A 12,064-nucleotide genomic window follows, 5' to 3' on the forward strand; every position below is an offset into this window, starting at 1 on the left:
GCTAGGAGCTGCAGTCCAACACCTAGAAAGTTGCATGTTTCCCTCTCTTGCCTTAATGTCATGGACATAAATTGAAGATGTATGTTTAGGAGGAACTGTCATCGATCTCTGGCTTTTTTTGTAATGTGCATGTCTTGTTTTGCTAAGAGGTATTTTGACTACAGCGAATTCCATACAGATATCAACATTATGCAAATCCATCCCTGACAAACATGCCAACGGCTGTTTACAATATGAGAATCAACGTTCTCTGCCACTCTCTGTTCTAGGGAATTAACCTTTTTTTAAAAAAACCAAAAAAAAAAAAAAACCAAACCAACAATTATTACATCCATTTGTCACTGGTGACTGTGCAACAGCTTTGTTATTTTCTAAGGCACCATTTTAATAAAATGTGTTACATTTCTATCAGAAATGATATGTTTTACAATAGACCATGCCACACAAACAGCTTTTGAATGACAAAGGAGACATTTTTTTTTGAGTATACAGCTGCATGTCAAGATCTGTCCAGATGTATAAATAAATAGTTACTATCAGTGCCACACTTTATTGCTTACCTAAGAAATGTCCATGTTATTCACTTACACATCAGGAGACAATTGATGTGTGAATATAAACAAAATACAACAAAAAATCTCAATTAACTTTAGTTCTGTCCTCGTAACATTCTTAAGGCAGCATAAATATCTTTCCTTTTTTAAAAACCATCTTCTGATGCTAATTTCATATGCTTTCCACTCATTCTTTTTTTTAAAAATCAGCCTGCTGAAGATACCAAACAGTACTGCTCTCAAACCACTATGCGTACTGCCTCTAGTAGTTACAACAGTTCCATAGACAGTGTGGTAAAATATTTAATAAAATGAATTCAAATTCAGATTCAGTACTTGAACCTGTTTTCCATTCATCATGCATTCAAAAGTGCCCACTGCTATGAATGAATGAATTATTTTAGGTTGCTGTTGCTGCTTCTTTGTGGTTTGTTTTCATACCGCTCTGGAAAGTCTCATTACAGATCTGCAATGAAGAGCATATGTGGCAGCCGCTGGTACCAGTGCCGTTGTTGTCTCACACAAGTTCCCTTGACTTCAGTAGTTACGTTATTACAGGCAGTCCCTAAGTTACAAACATCTGACTCACAAACCACAGGAAGTGAGAGATATCTACCCCTCAGAAGGGAAATTCACTCCTGAAAGAGGTATGGGGAGAAGGGGTCTCCACTGAAGCTTTTTCACCAATCCTTGTTTTTACAACAAGCCACATTTTTCAAAATCCAATTATTACAGGAACAGAAAGTGAGGGGAAATCTTCTGAACAGTGGCACAGACAGCAAAATAAACACTACAGGGATGTTAGCTCTTCCCTATGTTATCCAAAGTGTGTGTGTGGTTGGAGTTACACTTAAAAATGTATCTGTTGAGTCTTTCATACAAATTCAACTTAAAAACAAACCTATAGAACCTGTCTTGTTCATAACTTGGGGACTGCCTGTACTATGGGGAAAAGGAAACAATAGTACTAAAGGCATGCAAAAAACTGTCCCAGACTAGCGTGCACATGATAGGACATGTTCAAACATCCTCTACAGACCACTGGCTCTTCAGAGTTCCCTGATTTAATTCAGTTTGGAAGCTTTAGCTTCAAGGTTTAAGAAGAAGGCTGTGAAGATTCAATACACATGGACTGATGTCAGCTGTTTGTCCATGCTGCAATGTCCACATAAGAGTGTTAGCGCTTCCCCTACTGTCCTTTGTCTAAATTTATCCGCAATCTAACCGCTTTTACTCGGACAGAAATTCCACTGGCTTTGACCGAACTAACTTCCAAGCTTAAAATCACACCCGAAAGCACAGGATTAGTATCATACATTTATATGGGCCTTTTTGGGCAATATGTGCAGCTGTCAGTGGGGTACAGACCTTTTTTAAACAATGCAAATGACCACAAATTGCGTTATTACTGAAAGTAGGGGGCATTATCTAAGCACTCCTTTAGTTGTACCAGCATCTGAATATTCGACTTCATGTGTGTTCATTCTGTACAGAATAAAAGGGTCTACACTTTCCACAGGGTTCCCATCTGCATCATCTTCCCCTTCCTTTTAACACTGAGCAAAACTTGATGTCCTCACTGCACACATGCATCTCTTCCTTTGCTTGGAGATGGGCAGCCTCAATTCGTAATATTATTCCATCTACTCACACTGTGGGAACAATTTCAAAAAGGCAAATTGGCATTAAGTATTTGTATTTTCTTATTACTCAGGGGGAGCAAAGTTTTTCATGTTAGGAGCTAGGGATGTGTGAAACGGCACAGAATCAATTCTGTTTTTGGGTCCCCCTCCCTCCAATTCTGTTTTTGAGAAGATTCTATCTGAAACGGAACCTGAACTCAAGAGTTGTGAATTACGAATCAGAACAGCCTCCCTCCTAATCTCGCAGAATCTTCCCAAAAACTGAATGGGGGGGGGGGGGGGGGGGAGGAGCAGGAACTCGAAAACAGAGCCATTTTGTTCTTCAAACCAATCAACATGACAGCCTCCAGATCACTTATATCACCCCGTTATGGCTGGTGATGTACGGCATTATAGCCCCACACATTTAGATGGCATGTGGATGAGGAGAGCTGTTTTGGGGAACAAGCATTTATTCTGTTCTGTTCCCAACTGGTCAACCTCTTATATAGTATACATGCATAGTTGGGTCATTACTAGAGCTTAGAAAAGTCATTTTTTTCTCACAAAAGCATTGGCCATTGTATTCTAACTCCAAAGGAGAGATGTTACAGTATGTCTCACCCATCTCCAGCAAGGAAACATTACACCGGATCTTGATTAAAAATGAGTAGAGTTAACAAGGTAAGTTACTTTGGAAGGTAGATCTTACTCGCTGGCTGCCAGCTGCCCATCCATTGTTGGGATTTTCTGTAACCACCACCACATGCATTATGTTTACTGAAAATGCCTTTATTTACTGTTATAGGGAGAATCTTTGTATGCACAGAGAGATTACATAAGGTGAAATAATTTATTTATAGATTCCCTACCCTCCGCTGAAGGTAATATAGTAAAATGTTTCAGAGTTACAGTATGCTTTATCAAACTAGTCTTTTGTATTTAAAAAAGTTATCACTTCAGTAATAAACAGAAAACTATGCTTTCTGGGATGCCGCTTAATGTTTCTTCTTCTTCTTCAAATGCAACTAAATAGATTAATATGTTGGCATATTATAGAACATCTACAAAGGTTGTGTAAACTTAAAAATTCTCAATCCCTAGTTATATTAAAACAGAACAGGTTTATTGCATCTTTATTTCCGTGTTACTTTCAAAAGAGCAGACGGTGACAACAAACATAACTGGTAATGTGGAGCACGCTTTCATGGGAGGGCCAGAAGGGAAATGTCCAGGGACACACTTCATACAGGTAATGGAAGTGAATTAAGGAAGAAAGGTCCATGTATTGCATTTGAAAGTAGCCGATTGAGTCTTTTCCTTTATGCCAGCCTTCCAAGATGAGGTGAGAGCCAAGGAGTCCATGGAGATAAGCTCTTACATGTGATTAGACAGGAACATAGCAGTGCTGCTCCTTCTTGCAGAAGAAATGTGGAAGCAGGACTGACAGCCGGGTCACAAAGTTGTTGGCTGACCAGCAGCTATGTTTCAAAAAAGAAAAGACCAGGTAGTAGAAAGTAAAAGCACTAAGTCATGCATATTGTGTAAGAAGCAATAAAGCAGATTAAAAGATACATTTTGCATGAGAAACATGGTAAGATTGTTTGCTATATCTAACATTAAGGGTTAGAGTTAATGACCAATTAACTCTGTTGGTGTGTGTCTTCAAGTAATTTCTGACTTATAGCAATCCTATGATGGAGTTTTCTTGGCAGGATTTGCCTTCCTCTGAAGTTGAGAGTGTGTGACTTGCCCAAGACTGCTTATTTATTTATTTATTATTTATTTCACAGTTTTCTATACCGAGCTTCTCAACCTCATTGAGGGACTCAGCCCGGTTTCCAGCCATAAAAACATATACACTCATTAAAATATCATATATCACAATTACAAAAACAACTTTAAAAACGCTATATATAAAACTACAGTGGTCAGTCGTCCTATTAAGATGGATCTATCTCAACTTCCACCCAAGAGTCCTATGGTGTTGTCTCATTCCTCGAAGGCCTGACTCCACAGCCACGTCTTCACCCGTTTCCTAAATGTTAGGATGGATGGGGCGGTTCTGGCCTCCAGAGGGAGAGTGGGTTAGTGGGTTATTACGGTGAAACTGGGATTCAAATGGAGACACACAGGCATAAGTGATTACTGGATACTTATTTAGGTTAGTATAGATGGCTTTTCAATAAAAAAGTGGGAGGTACACTATCTCATTTGATAACAACAACAAAAACAACTTTATTTCTATATCCCGCCTCCATCTACCTGGACTTGGGACAGCTTATACACGGCACAAGGTGCCTAAATACAGAACATAAAATAAAACACGGAGACGACTGAACGAATGAACAACAACATAAAATACAATTGAATAAAACAAATAGCCGTATAAAACAACAACTTAAGACTCAAAACAGTGCTCATCAACCAATGGTGGTAAGCTACAGTAAACATTAGGCCTGTGCAATCCATGATTCTAAATGGTTCTAAAGTACTTACAAAACTAATAATGAAATAATAATGAAAATTTGAAGGTTTTGTTAGAGTTCTGAAATTTTCACCACCAGAACTTTAGCAACACTGTAGAAGCAAAGCACCAGCGCCCCCTAGTTTTCACAACCAGAACTTTAGTTTTGTAAGTACTTTAGAACCATTTAGAACCATGGATTGCACATGCCTAGTAAACATAGCCAGGATGTAAACAGTAGGACAAAGGAAAAGGATAAGTGCAGAGCTGTAACCATGGGGTGAGGGCATGAGTGCCAAGCTGCATAAATATTGCACAGAACTAGGGACTTCAGGTCCCTACAGAAGGGGGACAGTGTGGAGGCCCACCTAATCTCTCTGGGGAGGGTGTTCCAAAGCTGGAGGGCTACCACCAAGAAGGCCCTCTCCCTTCTTTCCACCAACTGCGCTTGTGATGGTGGCGAGACCAAGAGGAGGGCCTTCCTGGCAGATCTTAGAGCCCGCACCGGTTCATAAGGGGGAATGTGGTCATAAAAACAGTCACAAAGAAAAACCAACAACACTGAAATCACCAGTGTGCTTCAAATATTCAAAACAAGAGTAATTTCTCAGTGTCTGTCTTTTAACAGGTAGAACGTAGGAAAACCATCTGAACAGGGTCATCCCTGGTTAGTACTTGGATGAGATTACCAGATGCTATAGACTATATTTCAGAGGAAGGAGCTGGCAAAGTTACCTCTTGAGTATTCCTTGGCTAAGAAAACCCTATGAAATTCATGGCATTGCCATAAGTTGATATGAAACTTGGTGGCATAAGTATACACATACACACAATCTGTAACATGCACTCTTATTTAAGTCACCCGTTTCTGGATTGGATCTAAATCCACTTAGTCCAGTATACTTTGCAGTAACTGAGGCAACCAGCATTAGTAGTAGAAACAGCCAACTACAAATTAGTCAGCAGTTCACAAAGCTACTTGCAGCCATTCTGACTACACAACAAAATACACCAATAGAATAAAAGATAAGCTACATTTCAAAAGAGTAAATTTATATGTCTACCCAATTATTTCGTATTTTTATTAATTCCATGCTTTAGGAAACCCATCTCCAAACACTGCACTTCAATGAGTAAAATAAACCAAGAAAATGACTGAGACAACAGCACCATCTACCTTTTACAATGTGAAAATGTTCCCAAGAACAAAACTAAGCTGGTTTTCCCAAAGAGCAATCTCCCGGATGCTGTTTTTAGAATTGCCTGCTATGCTTTAGGTTCTGTGGGGAGGTATGTGATGTAGCCTAAAATCTAGACCCTCTATATTCTTTTTGTCCTTGAATGACCAAATGACAACAGGGAAGCCGTGTCTGTGCTCTCCAAAAGAAATCATAAAAGACATTAAAGTTGTAACTTTGCATACACATGTCCTCAATGAACACGTTGCGACTTATTTTTCAGTAAGCAAGCTTAATATTATACCATGGGCTTAACATTACACTCTATAACAAAATTTGGAAAAAAAACCCTGTTTCTGGTAAGAAAATGTTATTTCCTGTAACTATTTCACTTTGAAAGTAGTTGTTATGCTCTAGAAACTTCATTTTGTGGCTGCCACAAACTATGTTGAATCAGTTGAGACTTGATGAGATATTCATTGACAAACTATTAATAGTTTCAAAAACCCGAGAAACAGCGAGTCCGCTAAAAGCGAACCACGAAGTAGTGAGGGAACACTGTGTCTCAGAACACAAGTTACAACCAACATTAAGGGTTAGAGTTAATGACCAATTAACCCCAACAGTTTGTGTCTTCAAGTAATTTCTGCAAAATGTGTTGCAGGATGTCTCACAAAAACCAGGTTTTTGCAGTTTAATAAACTTTTTTTGAGGTTTTTAGGATAGAACCAAGTTGGAAATGACATTTATAACCCAGGAGCAAAAATCTTGTTACATAGTTTTATGTGTTGTTCATTTCAGGTAAACTGATGTGTGAAAAAATTATTTATGTGGGAAAATTAAAGGTTTTGTTGGACAGTTCTGGACCTGTTTGCAAAAATACAGCAGTACATAGTATTTAAACTAAAACCAACAATATACAAAACAAAATGGTAAATATCAAATTGAGACCCAGCCATGGGCACTTACTTCTGGATCGGATGTAACAATCATTACAGTTGAGAAGACCATTTCTAATTCGGACATCTGTTCCACTCGCTGCATCTCCAAGTTGTCCCTTACAGATTCCACACTATCCAATGACAAAGAATAGGCAAAATAAGGGTTAAATTATATACTTGGGGACATTTATCCCTCCAGTCTTTGTTAGTTTTGATGTAGTTTAATTGCCACAATATCCCATTGTGCAAAAGTCCATTGCACTGAACTTCGGAGAGGCAGCAAAGATGATTCAGTCTGATAAATTCCTAGTGCCACTTACACAAAGCTCTGGGTTGCAAGTATTATTTGCTTCTATGGATTTGCTTTCATTATATATCTTGTTTCTATGGCAGGATGCTTTCCGGGGGGGGGGGGGGGGTACTCAAGATGGTAGACATCTCCAGTGTCTACATCTGACACTGGCATTTTGGGAGGAGAGATTTCCATAGCAAGCCATGCCAGATGCTCAAGTTATAGTGAGGAATAACTAGGCAGAATCTTTTCGTGGGAGAAAGAAGGTAATAGGCAAACGAGCCTTTAGTTAGGAAGAACAGCATTAGCACATCAATCCTACCCTGAAGCACTGAATATGGAAGTAAAGACCAAGCGATTCGATAATCATGGCAGCGCCTTTCCCAAGAGGTTGCCCACAGCTGGAGCAGAGCTTCTTGCCACTGATAGACCTGTAATGAAAACAAACAAACAAAAAAGAGAAAGAGTTGGTTAATCTCTTCCTCCTTTTGTACCTTGCTCCCGCTAACCCTGCCTCCACTACTAAAAACTGATATTTGACATAGGTGGGAAGTTGCCATTTTCATTTAAAATGGTTTGAACTGCCATTCAGAGGAATCCTTTGTTCTTTGCTCACTGTGCTGTAATCACATTCTGCATAATGAATGGAGGCTATGCAGTTTGACAAGTGCATTAAAGTGCTCACCTCAGTACAATTCAATTTTGTTCCATTGGTACCCCATTGACAACGTTGAAGGTACCTACATGTGTTGGTTATAAAGATTATGGTAACTTTCTTCAGAACCCTATGTGTTCTATGCATATGAGCCATCTGCAGATTCAGATATCACTGAATGTGCTACCAAAATAACCACTGAATACCTCTAAAATTAGCTCATAAACAAGTACTACTTAGTTTGATAACACATACCCTCCACACCTCAAAACTGGGTCCACCATTTAGAAAGTTTAGGCTGAAATTATGTTGTAAAGCAGGTGATCAGTTTGTAACAAAACTGATGGACTTTTCATACCTGTTGGGTGACTGGCTTTGAATTGTAGGAGAACCTGGTGATGTTGACCCAGTTCTAGAGGTCTCTCGACAGCCAGCTCTGAAGCACACAAAAAAAAAAGAAAGAAAGAAAGAAAGAAAGAAAGAAAGAAAGAAAAGAAATCTGGTGAAGTTTATGGAATCAATTCATTGGAGAGTTGGAAGAAAAATGGAAGTTGGAAACTCATACTGACCTATTAATGTACACATAATAAAATACATAATAAATCCAATAATTACATACATTTAAGACATCAAATTACATTAATTAAAATTTGTTTCTGTTTCAGTAACTACACTTTTACACTTCTACACTTTTAGGAAGTCCTTCCCCTGATGTGCCGGCAGGAATGAGGACTGGTTTTCCTTCAGATGATGGTGGCTTGTGTTGTCGACTTTGAGACAGAAACAAGCCTGGTCTATGCAAAATCCAGAACTTGTAGTAAAATCTTCCTTAGGCACAGCTTTACTAAACTCTAAGCAGGGAGTTGCAAATTTGAAAGGTTCCTCTTATAAACGAAAAAGAAAGATTATAGAATAGAATGTAGTACTTTGCTATACCTTGGCTGTGTAACTGCTCAAGCAGATATAGCAGAAGCAACAACAATGGCTGAGAAGCATTCAATCATGACACCATTCACCTGCTTCCTTAAGTGTCAAGTCCTGGAATATTTTACTATATAATCTGCTCTTTATTTACACTCTCATCACACAGAATGCCCATGGAGCACGATCAAGGAAAAAGGGACTTCAAATACATCCACATCCTTCTTCCAAGTATCTCTCTCTGAAGGATCCATGGCATTAATTCTTATTATTTGAATTAGTCAAGTAGGCCATGAGAGAAATGTGTTACCTACCTCCGAATTTCTTTTGTGGAATTGACTGGAGGACCTAAATTATGTTCCAATGGTGAATTTTTCTGTTTGACGTCTGAAGCACGTGGGCTTTGTTTTGTCTGATTCCGTGGTATATCTGAATTAAAAGTACTCATATTATAAGATGTTTTATAGTGAGGCACTTTAATACTATGTTGTAAAATCAAAAAAAGGAAAGAGAGAGTTTTGAAGCAGCTTAAAATGACATTCAACTGAATTCAGTCCTCAACTGTGAGAGGGCCCTTTCTGTAGTACATATATTAGTGTATATCTAACGAAGCTTAAAGTTTACTACAGAGAATTTGGGGTCAAACTGGAGGAAGAAAGATTGCATGGTAGCTTTTGATTTATAGAAAATATATGTTATTTACAAAGAGATTTAAAAAGGCTTCACATACCCTGATATAATGGCAAAGTCATTTTGGTGGGCGTTGTACATTCTGGCATGGACCTCTGGTTTTCTTGCTCACTTCTCTGATTAGTGTCTCCATATACTTCATTTACAGTGCTGACAAACAGAAAGTAGACTTTATTTATTTATTCATTTAAAACATTTATATTCCACCCTTCTCACCCCGAAGGGGACTCAGGGCACAGCATATATATGGCAAACATTCAATGTCGGGACACAAATTCAGATACAATACATAAACATTAAAAAAACATTTATCAAAATATTAAAATACATCATTTAAAACCGTCCTGGTCATCTGTGTAAAATCTAATTGGCCCGGTCATCTTTCCTATTGCCGCTTTATTGCCCTGTCCCGAAAGCTTGGTCCCACAGCCAAGTTTTTACCATCCTTCTAAAGGACAGGAGAGAGGGGGCCGACCTGATCTCACCAGGAAGGGAGTTCCATAGCCAGGGAGCAATCGCCGAGAAGGCCCTGTCTCTTGTCCCCACCAATCCTGCCTTTGACAATGGTGGGACGGAAAGCAGGGCCTCCCCGGAGGATCTTAATCTCCATGATGGTTCATAGGGGGAGATGCATTCTGACAAGTAATTTGGGCCGGGGCCGTTTAGGGCTTTATAGGCCAAAGCTAGCACTTTGAATTGTGCCTGGTAGCAAAATGGCAGCCAGTGGAGCTGGTGTAACATGGGAGTTGTATGCTCCCTGTATGCCGCCCCAGTTATTAACCTGGCTGCTTCTCGCTGTACTATTTGAAGCTTCCGAGCAGTCTTCAAAGGCAACCCCACGTTGAGTGCGTTGCAGTAGTCTATCTTAGATGTAATGAGAGAGTGGACCACCGTGGCCAAGTTTGATTTCCCATTTTATAAAGAGAGGCAGGACAATGTTTAAAAAGTTTTAAACTATTTTATGTTATAACTGAATTTTCAAATTTGATTCCATTATGTCAAAATCAAATAGCTCTGATTTAGCTAATAGGAGTGTGGTTTCAGGGCTTCTAATGCTAAGGCCAAACATATTAGTAACCTCAGTCTTCTCTTCTAATTCAAAATACTTCTCAATAGAATATATCTCCCATCAGTTGCATGGACAGTAGAAACTGATGTAGTGGATGCACCCATTGCTCTCATCCAACCAGTGATTAAAATCATACTAATAGCAGCAAATGGAATAGTAGATTCTCCTACCACTCAAAATAGAGTGCATGAATTTTACAATTTACAATTTACAGTATTTATATTCTGCCCTTCTCACCCCACAGGTGACTCAGGGCGGATTACAATGTACACATATATGGCAAACATTCAATGCCAAAGACACACAACAGATATAGACAGTCAGTCAGAGTCTATTTAACTTTTCTGGCCGCCAGGGGAGCTGTTGCTTTCTTCATCCATCTGCAAAACTGATGAAGTACTTCCACATTCCCTGCATGCTTTGCTGGAGTCTTTTTTATGGCCTCGTAAATTAGTTAAATTAGCCTCTCCCCACATAGGTACCTAATCTTCCTACTTGACAGATGCAACTGTATTTCGGGTTGCAAAGGTTGACAACAAGCTACACAATTGGTCGGAAGCTTACTCCGACCCGGGCTGGCTTCGAACTCATGACTTTTCGGTCAGAAATGATCTTAATGCAGCTGACACTCAGCCAGCTACGCCACAATCCCAGTGAATAGTAACTGCACAGTAAATGGCTGTTTTCTCATGATGAATGTGGAAAGAGGGGTTTTGCCTAGTCCTGAAACTTTCAATCAATTTTCCTTTTTTGCATAATTGTTAAATAGAAGTCGATTCTTTAAGTGCCACTGCATCCATTGAAAGCAGAAACTACACCTTACCAAGAGATGACTCAACAAAAGCACACACGCTACTCAGCAATACAAGCTTACTGCTTTACAGAATACATCATTGGTGATATGGCAACATGTATCCGATCTTTGATTTAGTAGCTGTTCAGTAGCTGTACGGAAAAATGCATTTCTCTGGAAGTGAAATGGCTCAAATTTCTTAATTGAAGGCATTTCTGGAAGAAAATATTATATGCGATGTCTCCTTTACCCACCTCAAATTCTCCTTCAGTGGTTCATATTCCTTGCTTTTTGAGAAAGAAGTGTCATCTTGTTCACAAAATAGTTTCTTCTGAGTTCTGTCTTTTTGCTTATTGTCCTCTTCAAAGTTACTCATATCTACCGTATTCTACCAAAAAATAGAGAAAGCAAAAATACTTCTTGATTCGACCAGTATTCCTGAGAACTTTCCTCTTATTATGTGTTAATAGAAATGGACAATCTATATAAATAAAAATGTAATGTTCGTTTGTGGGATTAGCATAACTCAAAAACCACTGGACGAATTGACACTCAATTTGGACACTATACCTATCAGGCCAACGAGTGACCATCACTCATAAAAATACTGAAAAACACAGCAGAAGAGACTTAAAAAGCCAAAAAAGAAAATGACATTACAACACATGTGCAAAACCACATATATACACAAACACACATATATACACACATATATACACACACAAAACACATAGACACAGACTGAGCCACAGCAATGTGTGGCAGGGGACAGCTAGTCTATATAAAAATGTAATGTTCATTTGTGGGATTAACATAACTCAAAAACCACTGGACGAATTGTCATCACATTTGGTCACAAGACATCTACTAACCCAAGGAGTG

General features: G+C 38.9%; 1 protein-coding gene across 2 annotated transcripts in view; it reads right to left on the reverse strand.

The window, feature by feature from the left end:
- Positions 1-2,947: 2,947 nt before the first annotated feature.
- Positions 2,948-12,064, reverse strand: part of LIMCH1 (LIM and calponin homology domains 1) — a 341,273-nt gene continuing 332,156 nt past the window's right edge. For both annotated transcript variants that reach the window (XM_067468791.1, XM_067468792.1), the window contains 7 exons: positions 11,437-11,570; positions 9,361-9,470; positions 8,945-9,059; positions 8,068-8,145; positions 7,377-7,485; positions 6,791-6,893; positions 2,948-3,657 (listed from right to left, as the gene is read on the reverse strand). In XM_067468791.1, the coding sequence (XP_067324892.1) occupies positions 3,632-3,657; positions 6,791-6,893; positions 7,377-7,485; positions 8,068-8,145; positions 8,945-9,059; positions 9,361-9,470; positions 11,437-11,570 (675 nt within the window). In that variant the 3' untranslated portion in view covers positions 2,948-3,631. The remainder of the gene's footprint in view (positions 3,658-6,790; positions 6,894-7,376; positions 7,486-8,067; positions 8,146-8,944; positions 9,060-9,360; positions 9,471-11,436; positions 11,571-12,064) is intronic.

This window comes from Anolis sagrei, chromosome 5, assembly GCF_037176765.1.
Source record: "Anolis sagrei isolate rAnoSag1 chromosome 5, rAnoSag1.mat, whole genome shotgun sequence".
NCBI lineage: Eukaryota > Metazoa > Chordata > Lepidosauria > Squamata > Dactyloidae > Anolis > Anolis sagrei.